Source organism: Somniosus microcephalus, chromosome 4 (genome assembly GCF_052327205.1).
Source record: "Somniosus microcephalus isolate GS21.2 chromosome 4, FLI_Smic_1.0, whole genome shotgun sequence".
Lineage (NCBI taxonomy): Eukaryota > Metazoa > Chordata > Chondrichthyes > Squaliformes > Somniosidae > Somniosus > Somniosus microcephalus.
Genome location: NC_140990.1, coordinates 266,552,912 through 266,569,999, shown reverse-complemented (window position 1 = coordinate 266,569,999; position 17,088 = coordinate 266,552,912). Strand labels below are relative to the sequence as shown.

The 17,088-nt window shown below is 40.6% G+C and overlaps 1 protein-coding gene across 9 annotated transcripts in view; it reads right to left on the bottom strand.

Annotated features, from left to right (window-relative positions):
• Nucleotides 1-17,088, bottom strand: part of tanc1a (tetratricopeptide repeat, ankyrin repeat and coiled-coil containing 1a) — a 242,169-nt gene that overhangs the window by 165,658 nt on the left and 59,423 nt on the right. For 8 of the 9 annotated variants that reach the window (XM_085986345.1, XM_085986352.1, XM_085986347.1 and 5 more), the window contains exon 2: nt 14,972-15,062. The exons of the other annotated variant lie outside the window; for it this stretch is intronic. In XM_085986345.1, coding sequence (XP_085842471.1) covers nt 14,972-15,032 — 61 coding nt within the window. In that variant the 5' untranslated portion in view covers nt 15,033-15,062. The remainder of the gene's footprint in view (nt 1-14,971; nt 15,063-17,088) is intronic. 9 annotated transcript variants of the gene reach the window in all.

Here is a 17,088-nt window from a genome sequence, read left to right as displayed (position 1 = left end):
CACTATTAGTACCCTGAACTGCTTTTCTATTCAGAATGGTTGGTTTGTCAACGAACACAACAGTTTCAATAAGGATGTCACATGATTGTTAATGATTTTCTTTTCAATTTCCTAATTGCTGTTGAATTGTATTATATGTACAGGACGATTTTGAGGTCAATGCTCTTCTGCTGCTGCAGCTCCCATTAATTCTCACGATCAGGCATGACATCAATCAGCAGTCTGTTCCTGTTGAGAATCCCTCACCTCAAAAAATATATTCTCTCCTTTCATTACTCATTTCCTCACTTTTGTCCTCAGAGAAGCTACAAGAAATACCTGGTAGCACTGAATCAAAACCATGAGCGCCAAGTGAATTGGTTGATACAACAGCCTTACACATCAGAGGCAACTACAAGGCTTCAGACCAGAGATTTCATCAACACCAATGCTGATACTGGTAAAGCAACTGTGCCAACTTAAAGTCAGTCAGTCATTTATTTGAAGAATGGCAGATGCTATCTGCCCTAAATAGATGGAGGTGGTGACCCCCAGGAGACCCATCAGTGGGAGACTGAATGATGCAGGGAATTGCCAGCTTTCTGCAGAAGCAGAAATATTTTGTATCTACACCAACAAAACAATAATTTCTTTCTAATGAGGAAGCATATGGTGGATACATTTCAGCACCATTTGTTGTTTCATTTCAACAAATAAAAGTCCAAATCAATTTCAAGCATCAAGTTCAGATGCAGTACTGGAGAACCATAGAAGTATACAGTACTGAAGGCAGCCGTTCAGTTCATCATAGACATAAAATAACCTATGCCACTATTCAAAGGATGAGCAGGAAAATCTGATGTCCTGACAAAAATTTATCCCTGTAGCAAAATGGATTTTTGCCTCTGTTGCCGGTGTTGGATTTTTAAACTTAGAATATTTGTCATGTTAGATTCAGCACGTAAGTGGTTAGCTCCCAAAGCTGCACATTGTATGCTTTTTAACAAGCTATCAGCCTGAAACCAGTTTGCTTGTCAATTAGATTTTCCTCAATGCACATTTGTTTATGCTCACACAATAGTGATTTAAAATGTTATGTCATTGGAAGGTGGGGTGGGGGGGAGGGGAGGAGTGTTATTTACATTCTGAAACATCTCATGGGAATGAGAAATGGCTCTTTGCAATACCGGATTGTCTAAACTGTCATTCTATTCCATTCATACAACTGGGGGCAAAGCCAGGCAAACCCTTCGGAACTTTCTAGCCCTACATTAAAAAGGTAGGTCCTCATCCCAGCATAGTGATTCAACAACTTAAGTTCTTGAAGAAAGTGTCTGACAACTCTGTGAGCAGAGACTTCACCTCACAAACCTAAGAGGGCAGTTCACAGAGAGACAAGCTCAGTCACAGAATGAGGGTTCATTTTAGCAGCCAGCACCAAAGATTGACTGTACTTTAAAGTCCGAGTCAACTTAGCCTGAAAGGGTTAAAGCTAACGTAAGTGGTCTATTGTTTTAGGGCTCATGTTTAGAGAAAGCAAGTTGTCTTATTGTTTTCATATACCAAGGAGTGTAAGGAAATTTATATTCACTGAAAACTATATTTGTATGTCTTCTGTAAACAACCCACTTATTGGCTCGGAGGCTGTGTCGATTCTCAGTAAAGTACTTCTCCTTAATCTGGCTTCCTTAAAGAGAGGAGAATTCACATGATGTGTTATACTCTAGCAGCTGGAGCAGGGAATAAAGGTTCTCTTACAATTCCTGGGCATGCTATTATTTATCTATGCATGCCAATCTACAGAACTCAAAAATTGACAAACAGCTTCAGAAGAGCTGACAATGTGCAACTGGAAATAAATCCTGAATCAACTTCGAAGTGACTGACTGAATAAAATTAATTCCTTTTTATTGCATTGAATCTCAGAACTTCTATTGGTATTTTGGGCTCAAAATTCTGCAATTCAGTTTGTTTAGTAGCTGTGAAAACCTGAAATCCAATGGCCCCATGTTTGACATACCAAAAGTAGTTGCTACATAGAATGCAGTGGGAGATGAACTAGTCATAATGTCGGGCAGCTACGCTGAATATTCCATCGGTTAGATCATATGGAAAGAAACTAAAGTAGATAAAAGTGCAATTTTTGCAATGGTAGATTTAGAAATGTTTGACGGGAGAGTTGATTATGCAAACTTCATTTCCCAGGGGGGGAGGCCAGAGATCTGGGGTGATGCACCCTCAAGAAATTGATGACACTTTTTGATGTATTTTATCCTGAATGCTCAGCATTATACCTTTAAAGATGTTCTTCTAGTCCTCTACTATAGTGTTGTTGAACAACCAACTCCAATCTATTTCCTTTTGTTCTTCCTTCAATTCTTTTAGTCTTTTAAAAATTATAAACCTACACTGTGATCTCAAGTATATATAACTCCCAGATCATGTTGAACTTGACCATGCTGTGCTCGCTATCCCCTAATGACACTACGGGTTCCATTTCCTCTACACTGTCTGGGTCATTATTACCAGGTCAAGATTAGCATAGCCTTTCGTAGCTTCCTGGATACATGGGCCATGAAACTATCATGGAATAAATTTACCAACCCTGCCTTTAAACCACTTGGGTTTTCAGAGTTTACATTTGGCTGATTAAGATCTCCCATTAGAATTACGTTTCTGTTCTCACAGTCAATGATTAATTAATTACTACTGTAGGGAGTTCAATAAAACAGGCTCAGAGTGAAACATATCCTGATTCTACTGGAATAACAGGAGAAGGGTAAAGTTCAGTGGTCCCAAATTGAATGTTTCTGCTTCCAACATTTTCTCACCTACTTATTACAACCAGTGGGAAGCTGTACAGAACCAACAAAATAAGCACTGCTTTAAACCCGCCCCCATACCACTTTGACCACATCTCTCCTAGGACTTGAGTGGCCTATCAGAGATCAATCATCGTGATGGTGAGGCAGGATTAGATTCCATTCCCAACCATCAAGATGCATCTGCTGTGATCGTTACTTCAGCCAAAAAGCAGCCTCCACTCAAACCACACTGTTCAAACAGCGAGCAGCAGACTCAGCTTCTCTGTTTGAAAGGTTGATGCAAAGATGTAAATAAGGTGTCTGATCCTAAAGCAGAAACAATTTTTTCCCTTGCTATTTTCTGTTCCGATCAGAATCCAAAAGAAACATTTTCCATCACATTAAAAATTGATGAGGGCTCATCCTAAACAGAGGAGGTTGAAATCAGCAATTTTGACAACTTTGACATGAACAGGGACTGATAAAGCAAATCATCTGGTAAATGGTTTTCAGCTATGTTTATCTAGAAACTGGGCAGAAAGACTTGCACTCCAGATCATAGGGTTGCAAGGTCTGCATACAGGAGTAACTGGTGATGCTGAACCCAAGAACATGTCTATTGTAAAAATTCAAAACTGTGACACACCCTCAACAAACAACACCAAAGCAGATTAACTGGCCATTTATCTCATTTGCAGTTTGTAGGACCCAGCGGTGCAGAATTCGGCTGCCGACATATAAGCGCTTCAAAAGTAATTAATTGGCTGTGAAGTGGCTTGGGATATCCTGAGGCCATGATAGGTGCAACATAAATATATAAGTTTATTCTTTAGTGCAGGTCTTATAGCTGTAGAATTATCTTCCTGATATCTACACACAAGCAAATTACAAGAAATATATTTTACAATCAGTAAAGGTTAGAAAAGCAAACAGAAAAGTTCAAGCGCTATAACAAACAGGGAATTCTGCATGTTACAGAGTTGACTATGGGAATTCTTGAGCACTGACTAATGTATTTCAGGCACTCAGACATTTGCCAACCAAAATGGTAGCAAAATGAAAGCACAAATACTTAAGAAAATAGACGGTATGCACCAATTAAAAATAACTGACAGCAATTTAAATATTACCAATAAATTTACTGTACAAAACAATTGCTCCAGTATTTTTTTCCATGGCACAGAATATCTTCTGTTCATGTGAGCATTACACACAACAGAAGCCGAGTGCCAAGAACTACACTGTCTTTAGAATAATAACCACCAGTCCCAGAAAAGATTTTTGGCAGCTTTTTTTATTTATATGGAACAAAGCATACTGTGTTTTGCAGCATTTTTGAAGGAAAGACATTACTATATCAAAACAAAGATTTTAACTCTATGATGCCCCTCATGGATACTAACTTTGTTTCACACTTCACTACAAAAATTGGTCCAATAGTCTATATGTGATACAAGTGGGTTTTAATTTCCCTCCCCTCCCAGCATTCCGAAGGGACCGTTCCTTCGACCAACCCTGCTCCATTCTTCCATCACCTTCCTGTACAAGCGCAGTAGATGCAATACCTGCCCTTTCACCTCCTCTCTTCCAGGGCTCCATTTACTCCTTCCAAGAGAAACAGCGATTTATCTGTACTTCTTTCAATTTAGTATACCGCATGTGTTGCTCACAATGCGGTCTCCTCTATATTGGGGAGACCAAACGCAGATTGGGTGACTGCTTTGCTGAACACCTCCGTTCAGTCTGCAAGCATGACCCTGAGCTTCCAGTCACATGCCGTTTTAATTCTCTGTCCCATTCTGACTTAGCTGTCCTCGGCCTCCTGCACTGCTCCAATGAAACTCAATGGAAGCTCGAGGAACAGCACTTCATCTTTCTATTCGGCACTTTACAGCCTTCCAGTTCAACAATTTCAGATCATAACCACTGCTCACATTTTTCCGGAGAGCAGGTGCTGATAATGATTCTGCTGTTGCCATTTACAACTTCTCTAGATCCATCTTTTGTTCCTTTACATGTGCAATTATCACTCCCTTTTGCCTTAAACCATTATCCCTTTTGTCATTTAGTTACTCCTGCCTTCCACTCTATCACAGACCTTCCCTTCCAACATTTCCCTGTCTCTGCACTTGCTCAAAACCTCTTACATTTTCCAGTTCTGATGAAAGATCATCGACCTGAAACGTAAACTGTTTCTTTGTCCACAGATGCTGCCTGACCTGCTGAGTACTTCCAGCATTTTCTGTTTTTATTTCAGATTTCCAGCATCCGCAGTATTTTGCTTTGGTTTTGGTTATTAATTTGGTTCGGCTTCCATTCATTCAGACAAAGTGCAAAGAAGAGCCTATTTTATTAGCATCTTTCCCACCCCCCCCCCCCCCCCCCATATTTCACCAAATTATGTTGCCAAGTTTCATGTATGGTATTTATAGTTGAGAGAACAGCAATTAGGAAATTTAGTGAAGTTACATTAAGGATCACAACTAAGCTCCGCTGGAGGTGCGGTAGGGAATGCGGGATGGAAAATCAGGAGTCCACTGTCTGGAGCAAGAGGAGTTTTTGAAAAATCTGATTTGCTGGAAGTACAAACCACATTTAAATAACTATGCCACAGAATACTCCAATTTTGGACAGTGGCATCATAGAAACATAGAAGATAGGAGTAGGCCATTCGGCCCTTCGAGCCTGCTCCGCCATTCAACGAGATCATGGCTAATCATCCAAACCCTAGCACCCGGTCCCTACACCGACAGCCATCCCACCCAAGCCCTATCCCCGTAACCCCACATATTTAATCCCCCCTAACACTAAGGGCCAATTTTTATCATGGCCAATCAACCTAACCCGCACATCTTTGGACTGTGGGAGGAAACCGGAGCACCCGGAGGAAACCCACGCAAACACGGGGAGAATGTGCAAACTCCACACAGACAGTCACCCGAGGCCGGATTTGAACCCGGGTCCCTGGCGCTGTGAGGCAACAGTGCTAACCACTATGCCATCCTCCACACATCAGTTCGCCTATTAATGAGTACATTCCACGCTTGGAGAATCACATGGGTTGACATCACTTGAGACATTTTGTTGCCAATGGCATCAATTTATAAGTCACGTCACCCTCACCCCTCTGGTAAATAAGCATACTGAACTCCACCATAAAAGCAGTGGAAGAAGCAACAACTCCTGATCACAAACATTTCTTAAGAAGGGACTAAGAGGAAGGAAGGCTGGGTGCTTGGTGTGCGAGGGATACTTCTATTCAAAGAATGAAAACACTAATGGCAAAAGTAATACTACATACTTTGTAATCAGCTCTCTGTACAAACCAGTGGAGACCAAGTAATATATCCCTTGCACAGGAAGAAATACTCCAGCACAAGGGCGAACTTCTGAAAATGGCCACCACATCCAAGCAAGTGCTTTAAGCTATCCAGACTGCTCTAGCTAGCAGCTTTGTACATATGATCAAGAAATTTACTTGAAGTTAAGCCACAACTGAATTGAGTGGAATTTCTCTGGGCTTAATTGAAACATTTCCTACCTGCCAGATATTAATAGTGAAGAATACACTCCACTATCTACTTTAGTAACTCGTTGTCAAGAACCTTAGATGGACAGGCTATGAACAGTTACCAGAACTACACTACACCACACACACACACTAACTTAACCAAGTGTGTACAATAATACTTAAAACTGTTTTAAATTGAACCCAGCTAAGACTGCAATAGGATAGTAGCCATAGTACTGGACCAGCAATCCAGATGTCACAAGTTCAAATCCCACCACTGCAAGTTGTAAAGGTGAATTCAATTAATCCAGTAATTTGTGAGCTGGCACCGCAAAACTAACCAACTGGTTCACTAATGCCCGTCGGGAAGGAAGTCTGTCACTTCTACCCAGTCTGATCTATATAACTCCAGTCCTATACTTAATTCCCCAAGCAAGTCACCCAATCATAAAATAATTGCTACAAAGTTCAGTAAAATCAGACAGACCTATCGGCAATGACCCAGTGTTCAAATCATGGTAAGAGTAACATAATCTGAGTTCAGTCGACAATGCAAAGCCCTCCTGACTGGCATCTGGGGCTCAAGTTGGGAAAGCTGCCCCACAGCATCGTCAAACAACAGTCGTCGCATCAGTAAACGAATAGGAGGCGGCTCCATCAACATCTCCATCCTCAACCACGGTGGAGTCCAGCTTTGTCTCTTGCACACATGCTGAAACGATTTCAATTGCCTTCAGCATAAAAGTGCTGAATGGATGATTCTACTCTACCTCCTCCTGAGGTTCCAGTGTGCAGCCAATTCAATTCAATCCAAGCGGCTGAGTGTACAGGCTATGGGCCTGGACAACATTCCAGCTGTAGTGCTGAAAACCTGAGCTTCTCTAGCCAAGCTATTCCTGTATAGCTGTGACACTAACGTTTGGTTGTCAGAAGCTAACCATCACAGATCCAGGATATCATTGCAGGAGTTCCTCAGGGAAGCATCCTTGGCACAAGCATTTTCAGCTGCTTCATCAATGACATTCTCTCAATCGTAAAGTCAGGAGCGGGCCTGCTAGCTGACAATTTCATAGAGTTCAGCTCCATTCACAACTCCTCCAATAATTAAACAACCCATGCCAGCCTTCAGCAGGACAGACAACATCCAGGTTTGAGCTAACAAACGGCAGTACCATTCATGCCACATACATGCCAGGTAATGATCATCTCAAAGAGGAAGTTCAGCCATATTCGCTGACCTTTAATGGCACCACAGCATCACCATCAACATCTTTGAGGGGGGGATCGATCACCATAAGCTAAAATGGACCAGCCATTATCAACAGAAGGTTGGGTACTCTGCGATAAGGAGCTCACCTCAACCATCTACAAGGCTCCAGTCAAGAGTGTGATGAAATTCTCACTACTTGCCTTGAGGGGTGCAGCTGCAACAACTCTTAAAAAGCTGAACACCATCCAATACAAAGTAGTCGGCTTGGTCAGCGCTTCTGCCATTGCGGCGAAGTAAAATGGGCTAAGCTGCGGAGCTCCCACAAATAATTGGTTAACTTTCAGTTTAGGCTCACACATGAATAATACATGGCTGAGGCTCCAGAGGTATGCTAGCACCTAAATAACCAAAGCCCAACATGACTCAGCTCCTTCAAGAGATATTTGGAAAAATTAGATTTGAAAACCCTTTTTAAAAAAGAACTTTGACACTGTTTGCAGACATGAAAACCAGATTTCTAAAGCAAGTGCAGTATTTATTTACACTTCCTCTTAGCGACTAACTTCCAATAACTGGCAAAATACAGAGGGTACAGACAGCTTTTCAACATTATCAACTGTTCTGTCACCAAAAAGCACAAATTCTTAAGATAAAAAGGTTTCATTTTCCATAATGTAGTAAAAGACATAGAATAATAATCACAGGACACTTCAACCACCCTCAAATAAACTGGCAAGAGGTAGGGGGAAGGGGAAAAGAGAATCAATTTTTTTTTTTTTTTATAAACAGTGTGCTTAGGACTCCTTTCTTACCCAGTATGCAAGGTGGTAACCTGGAAACATTGACAAAGAGAAAGAACAGCAGTGGGAAATATTTAAAAGGTGATTAAGAGAGTTCAGGAGAAAAATATTCTGCTAAAAACATACTAGCCAATAATGAAACACCATAAGAACATCAGAAATAAGAGTAGGCCATGCTGCCCCTCGAGCCTGCTCTACCATTCAATAAGATCATGGCTGATCATCAACTCCACTTTCCCGCCCGATCTCCCTATCCCTTGATTCCCCTAGAGTCCAAAAATCGATCTCTCTCAGCCTTGAATATACTCAAAGACTCAGCATTCACAGCTCTCTGGGGCAGAGAATTCCAAAGATTCACAACCCTCTGAGTGAAGAAATTCCTCCTCATCTCAGTCTTAAATGGCCTACCCCTTATCCTGAGACTATGCCCCCTAGTTCTAGATACTCCAGCCAAGGGAAAGAACCTCTCAGCTTCTAGCCTGTCAATCCTCTTCAGAATCTTGTATGTTTCAATGAGATCACCTCTCATTCTTCTAAACTTGAGAGTATAGACCCATTCTACACAATCTCTCATCATAGGACAGCCCTCTCATCCCAGGAATCAATCTAGTGAACATTTGTTGCACCGCCTCCAAGGCAAGTATATCCTTCCTTAGATAAGGAGACCAAAACTGTGCACAGTACTCCAGGCGTGGTCTCACCAAGGCCCTGTACAATTGTAGCAAGACTTCCTTATACTCCAACCCCCTTGCAATAAAGGCCAATATGCCATTTGCCTTCCTTACTGCTTCCTGTACCTGCATGCTAGCTTTCTGTGTTTCTTGCACGAGGGCATCTAAATCTCTCTGAACACCAACATTTGAAAGTATCTCACCATTTAAAAAGTATTGTTTTTTTCTATTCTTCCTACCAAAGTGAATAACCTCACATTTCCCTACATTATACTCCATCTTCCACCTTACTGCCAACTCACTTAGTCTATCTATATCTCTTTGCAGACTCTTTGTGCTCTCCTCACAGCTTACTGTTCCACCTAGCTTTGTACCATCAGCAAACTTGGATACATTAGACTCGGTCCCTTCATCCAGGTCATTAATATAGATTGTAAATAGCTGAGGCCCCAACACTGATCCGTGCAGCACCCCACTCGTTAGAGCCTGCCAACCTGAAAAAGATCAGTTTATCCCTACTCTCTTTTCTGTCTGTTAATCAGTCCTCTATCCATGCTACTATATTACCCCCAACCCCATGAGCCCTAATCTAGTGTAATAATCTTTTATGTGACACCTTATCAAATGCCTTTTGGAAATCCAAATATACTACATCCACTGGTTCCCCTTTATCTACCCTGCTGGTTACATCTTCAAAAAACTAATAAATTTGTCAAACATGATTTCCCTTTCATAAAACCATGTTGACTCTGCCTAATCAGGTTATGATTTTCCAAGTGACTTGATACCACTTCCTTAACAATGGATTCCAGCATTTTACCGACGACTGATGTCAGGCCTGTAGTTCCCAGTTTTTTCTCTCCCTTCTTGAATAGCGGGGTTACATTTGCGACCTTCCAATCCACTGGGACCATTCCAGAATCTAGGGAATTTTGGAAGATCAAAACCAATGCATCCACTTTCTCTTCAGCCACCTCTTTTAGAACCCTAGGATGTAGGCCGACAAGTCCAGGGGATTTGTGGGCTTTTAGTCCCATTAGTTTCTCTAGTACTTTTTCCTCTACTTATATTAATTACGTTAAGTTCCTCGCCCTCATTAGATCCTTGGTTCCCCACCATTTTTAGTATGCTCTTTGTGTCTTCTACTGTGAAGGCAGATACAAAATATTTGTTTAACATGTGTCATTTCCTTATTCCCCATAATTTCTCCTGTCTCAGCCGCTAAGGGACCAACATTTACTTTTGCTACTCTTTTCCTTTTTACATACATGTAGAAACTCTTACAATCTGCTTTTATATTTCTTGCTAGTTTTCTCATTCTATTTTTTCCCTTATCATCAATTTTTTGGTCAACCTTTGCTAGCTTCTGAAACTCTCCCAATTCTCAGGCTTACTATAACTCTTTGCAACATTATAAGCTTCTTCTTTCAATGTAATGCTATCCTTAACTTCTTTAGTTAGCCACGGTTGGGTCACTTTTCCCGTGGAGTTTGTGTTTCTCAATGGAATGTATTTTTGTTGAGAATTATGAAATATTTCTTTAAATGCTAGCCACTGCTTATCTACCGTCATACCCTTTCATCTATTTTTCCAATCTACCTTAGCCAACTCACCCCTCATACCTATGTAATTGGCTTTATTTAAGTTGAAGACTCTAGTTTCGGACTTAGGCAAGTCACTCAAAATTAATATAAAATTCTATCATATTATGATCACTCTGCCCCAGAGGATCCTTTATTATGAGATTGCCAAATAACCCTGTCTCATTACACAATACAAGATCTAAAATAGCCTGTTCCCTGGTTGGTTCCATGACGTATTGTTCTAGGAAACTGTCCCGAATGCATTCCATGAACTCGTCCTCCAGATTACCTTTGCCAATTTGATTTGTCCAGTCTATATGAAGATTAAAGTCCCCCAAAATTATTGCATTACCTTTGTTGCAAGCTCCTACTATTTCTTGATTAATATTCTGTCCAACGGTATAGCTATTGTTAGGGGGCCTATATCTCCTACCAGTGTTTTCTGCCCCTTGTTATTCCTTATCTCCACCCATACTGATTCTACTTCCTGATCTTCCGAGCAGAGATCCTTTCTCGCTACTGTCCTTATGTCATCCTTTATTATCAGGGCTACTCCCCCTCCTTTTCCATTCTGCCTGTTTTTTCGAAACATCAAGTACCCTGGAACATTTAGTTCCCAACCTTGGCCACCTTGGAACCATGTCTCTGTAATGGCTATTAGATCAAACCCATTTATCTCCATTTGTGCCGCTAGTTCGTCTATCTTGTTACGAATGCTTCGTGCATTCAGATAAAGAGCCTTTAATTTAATTTTTTTTTAACCATTATTCCCTTTGACCTTATTCTCTGCTTTACCGCTACCATTAAACTCTGTCCCTTCCCATCACACTGCTTATTTTTACCCAAATTGCTACACTGCTCTATTGCCTTGACCTTTTTCAGATTTCTAAATTTCCCCTCACCTGATCCCTCCCCCCCCTTTTTTTTTATTTTTTATAAAGTTTAAAGCCCTATCGACAGCCCTAGTTATTCGATTTGCCAGGGCGCTGGTCCCAGCCCGGTTTAAGTGGCACCTGTCCTGACGGAACAGCTCCCTCTTTACCCAGTACTGGTGCCAATGCCCCATGAATTGAAACCTTTTTCCCCACACCACTCTTTCAGCCACACATTTAACTCTCTGATCAGCTTGACCCTGTGCCAATTTGCACGTGGCTCAGGTAGTAATCCAGAGATTATTACCCTTGTGGTTCTGCTTATTAATTTAGATCCTAGCTCCTCAAACTCCCTCAGCAGAACCTCATTGTTAGTGCTACCTATGTTGTTGGTTCCTACATGGAGAACAACTGGATTCTCCCCCTCCCACATCATGAATAGAGATATTGGTAAAATTGAAAAAGGCATACACTAAGTACAGTACATAGACAATAAAGGGATGGCAAAAGGGAATAACAGGAGGTTAGGAAAGAAGTCAAAAAGAAATCAAGAAAGCAAAGAGGAATTTCAAAATTACATTATCAAGCAATATAAAAACAAACAGTAAAGTATTCTACAGACACAAATAGGGCCATTCGACATGACATTCGATGGAGAACAAAAATGATAGGAAGACATTTAAGATAGAAGGGGGGGGGGGGGGGGAGGCAATTCCTAAATCAATCAAACTTAGAGAGGATAAAACCCCTAGTCTTGATGGATTGCATCGCATCAGCGCATATTAAAAGTTAGGGAAGATTGCAAAGGCACTACATACATACATACATACAACTATAGACCAGTTAGCTTAATGCCGGTGGGTAAGGAAGATAATGTAATCTTTACTCAAAGATGAAATAGGAAAACATCTAGAAACCGAAAATAATAAAGAATAATCAGCACAGATTTTGAAAGGGAAGGACAACCTTATTGAATTCTTTGAACAAGTAACAGAAAGCGTAGACAAAGGTAATGCAGTAGATGCAATATATCTGGATTTTCCAAAGGTCTTTGATAAGGTACCACATAGTAGACTCATGACTAAGGTCGGAGCGTGTGGAATCAGGGGACAAGTAGCAGAATGGATAACAAACTGGCAACAAGACATAAAACAGAGGGTAGTTACTCACACTGGCAAAAGGTGGGAAATGGTGTTCCACAAGAATCGGTGCTGGGACCACAGTTGTTCACCATTTACATGAACGATTTGGACTCGGGAATCAGAAGTACAATTTCAAAATTTACAGAGGACACCAAATTGGGGGGTATAGTTAATACTGAGGACTGTGACAAAATACAGGAAGACATTAATAAACTTGCAGAATGGGAACGTAATTGGTAAATGAATTTCAATATAGATAAATGTGAGGTGGTATATTTTGGTAGAAGAATAAGGAAGCCATATACCCCTTGGAAAATGTGTCTAAATGGGGTAGAGGAGCAAAGGGATCTAGGGGTACAGATACAAAAATTATTGAAAGCAGCAACGCAGGTTAATAAGGCCATAAAAATAAGCAAAAGCACTGGGATTAATTTCTAGAGGGATAGAATTGAAAAGCAGAACAGTTGTTAAACTTATATAGAACCCCAGTTAGACCACCCTTGGAGTACAGTGCACAGTTATGGTTTGCAGATTATAAAGAGGATATAGAGGCACTGGAGAAGGTGCAAAAAATATTTATGAGGATGGTACCAGAACAGAGAGGTTATACCTATTAGGAAAGGCTGAACAGGCTGGTGCTCTTTACTCCAGAAAAAAAGGCTGAGGGGTGACTTGATAGAGGTCTTCAAGATGATGAAAGGGTTTGATAGGGTAGACCGAGAGATGATATTGCCACTTGTGGGGGTCGGGAGGGGAGAAGAGTCCAAAACTAGGGGCCATAAATATATGATCATCACTAATAAATCCAATAGGGAATTCAGGAGAAACTTCTTTACCCAGAGAGTGGTTAGAATGTGGAACTTGCTACCACAAGTAGTAGAGGCGAATAGCATGGATACATTTAAGAGAAGCTAGATAAACACATGAGGAAGAAAGGATCAGAAGGTTATGCTGATGGGGTTAGATGAAATGGAGTGGAAGGAGGTTTGTGTGGAGCAGAAACACCGACATAGACCTACTGGACAGAATGGCCTGTTTCGGTGCTCTAGATTTATGTAGTAATAAAAATAGAGCAGTCTCAAGGACAACATTTGAGCTATTGTAGATTTCTGATCAAAAATCTGGCCACAAAGTTAGATTCATTTCTCCGGTATTTGGCAGTATACAGTAGTTTCCATTGCTTTTTCCTCATATGGAAACAACCTTATAAAATGCTATTAAAAACAGATGTTAAGGTCTCTCTTTCTGTTACATCATGACTATGGAACATTTTTCTATCTTTTAAATGTACAGGCAAGATATTAATTAAAAGTTTAGCTCAAACCAACATGGAGCATTAGCAATATAAACAGCAAAACATATCACAGCATGCTATTAAACTCCAGTGTGACACTAATAGTTACTTTTTTTAAATTCACATTCGGTTTGCAATTAAGCACCTAAGAAATGTTGCACTTGAGCGAGAGTGAGAGCATGCACACAACCGTGTTTACTCAAATATGCTTAAAGAGCTGGGTCTATATTCTTTAGAACAGCATAAACTTAGAGACAACCTGATAGAGGTACATAAAATAATCGAAAGGCTGGATTGCATGCCTAGTGACAGATTATTACAGTTTGACAGACTAAGGAGGGCCAAGCGACAAGCATTTGAAGGAAATGGGGTTGACTAGATGTTGGGTAGTTCTTCTTTTCCCAAAGAGCAATGAGCCTCTGGAATACGTTGCTGGCTTGCACAGTATGTGCTGACTCTCCAAGTCTTCATGCGGGAGCTGGACCGGTTCTTGGCTGAGGCAGAGATTAGGACTCTTTGTGGGCCCAGCAAGACCACTCCTGGCTCACAAAAATAAAAACTAACATCCAGCATTTTCTAAGCCGTTTTATGGATGCTTGGTTAGACCATTCAACACCTATTACACAGACACAATGAAAGGTCCACCCTATTTTTACCTGAAAATTGCAACTGGGACCCTACAACTGGCATAGGGCCCCGATTTGCTTTAAGCAACTATCCGCGTGTTTCAGACAGGCGGACTTCTTGCCCATTCAGAGGCCTGGCTGAAAATTGCATCAGGTGGGCCTTGGGCATTAATGGAGTTGGCATGGTGTCCCACCACCATCCAATTTTCAACTGCCAGCCACCCATTTTTCAAACATGAAATGATCAGCCCATAGTTGAAAATTGCCCCAGTGAGTGTTTGTACCAGCTATATATTACTGCAACTATTAATTACTCATTTATAAGTTAGACTTATTAATGTGCCATTAAATTTGAAATGATTTCCCAGTTGGAAGTGTATTTAAGCAGGAAGTGTGCTTTAAAGTCGATTTCTCTCCAATTTCCTATTCAAAACATTAAGAAGTTTGTTTTACAAAGTAAAAAATTCCCTATTACATACCAAAATCTTTCTTGCTCCCTTTTCCACCTTCGCGGCTTTTTTTCAGAACAGCTTTGAACATTGTACAAGGTTCCTGAACTCCTCCTTTGGTCTGTAATGGCAAGGAAAACATTACCTGTGCAACAATCACAATTTGATGCACTCAAATTCTTCAATACTTCCTAAAAATAACTTCAGGGTGTATTTTCTACTACACATTCCATATTATAATTTCTACATACTCTATTACTTTTTGAATTCTAAAATGCCTTGCTGTTTCACTGTGCAACAGGATGAGGTGTGACACAATGACAACCTGCCTTTATGGTACTTGTATCTACAGCAATCACATTTAGAAAAGTTTCAAATCTACAGCATTGTTTTTACATCAAGTTTAGAATAGTTATTTGAACAAGTTAGCTACATTTTATTGTGTGGATAAAGGGGTAAGAGTTACACTAGCCGAAAAGCAAATAATTGTCAAATGCTACTAACTGAATATAATTTTATATTTACAAGAGTCTTCAGGGCTCCAGCCACCCAAGAGCAGTGATATAAAACTGCATGTGAGGCAGTGCACCCATCACTGGGCTGGAAGTTGTGCCTGCAGTACACCACTTCCAACCCTTCACTAATCCAAGCAACATGTGCCTCTAGTCGGTCAACCAATTTCCTATCCATGCTACATTTATTCCTATACCAAATGCCTGAATTTTTTAACAAGCTTCCTGTGAGACACCTTATCAAATGCCTTTTGAAATTACACTACTTCATCTACATAAACGGTCACTTCTCAAAAAAAACTCAGCTGGTCTATAGCAAATCCATGCTAGTCATCCTTCATTATCCCATGCACGCATAATTTGATCCAGAATTATGGGTGACCAAATCTGTGCACAACTGACAATAGACTAACTGGTCTATAGTTAAGTAATTGACACTGTTGAAGAATGAAGAGAAAAAGTGCCACTGGCTACTCTGCATTGCCCTGACATAAACAGCACAACTCAAATGAAGTTCACACTAATTTGGTGTCCCCAAAATATACAACTAGCTAGTAGCAAAATACTGCCACTGCAGTATTCTGTTAAAATTTTTATTTTTTCCAAATCCATATACCACCACTATCAAAAGGAAGAAATCAAAGCTACCCTTTGCATGGAAGATGGAAAGAATCGCACATTGCTGAAAGACACCAAGTTGCTCTGCTCTAAAATTATGCTCCTGCAGAATACAACTTACTCAAAAATATCCATGGTTCCGTCTTCAGTCTCCATATCCATAATGAATCTTATGTATATAGTTATATACCAGGGAATAAGTGGGAAGACACCGGACCTAGATGACATACAGGAAACTTTGGTTTATCCGGAGGTTATATGTCCAGAACACTCGATCTAACGGCAAAAATCAGGAGCCGTTTTCTATGTTTTTTTTTAGTTCTCGTTGCTTTTTTTTTCCCCAGTCAAGCTCTGCAAGGTCTGTAGCTATAGCAACAGCTTCAGCTACAGACGCTTGCAGCTGCAGCAGACGGTTTTGAAGCTGTTGCTAAGCAACAGGGTTTGTTGATTCACACGGAGCTTCTCAGTTCTGTATGTTTAAACATTAACTCTGGTATGTCCAGCACTTTTGATGTTACGGCACCAGCTAGGTCCCGTCAGTGTTTCCTGTAATTAAGGAAATACTGTATATTAACCAGGAGGGTTACCGGTCTCCAAATGGACTATCCGTAAGATATTACGAAATGATGATGAAAGGCAAATATTTCAGGAGACACAAAGCACCAAGAAAGTGGCAGTTTCACATTTTCAACCTTTTTTTCCTCTCCAAAAGAAATCCAGCAGTTATTTTTCTCCTCACCTTTTAAATCAAAGCAAAATATCTCAGTAGTAGCTGGCTTTGAATGTTCAGGCGCCACCAGAAAACTTACAAATAGGCAGTGATCAAACTCCCCAGCAGCTATGATTTCCCAATATCAAGAAGCCTTTGATGAACAACTCAAGTACATTTTGCACACAATGCACTATTGATCTTATGCCACCTTGAGTAAATAACTATCCTTTGCAGTCTTATGCATGGTTTTGTATCCCCAACTCTACAGAAGCTCATTATCAGGGAGGATTATCTACCCCCACCCC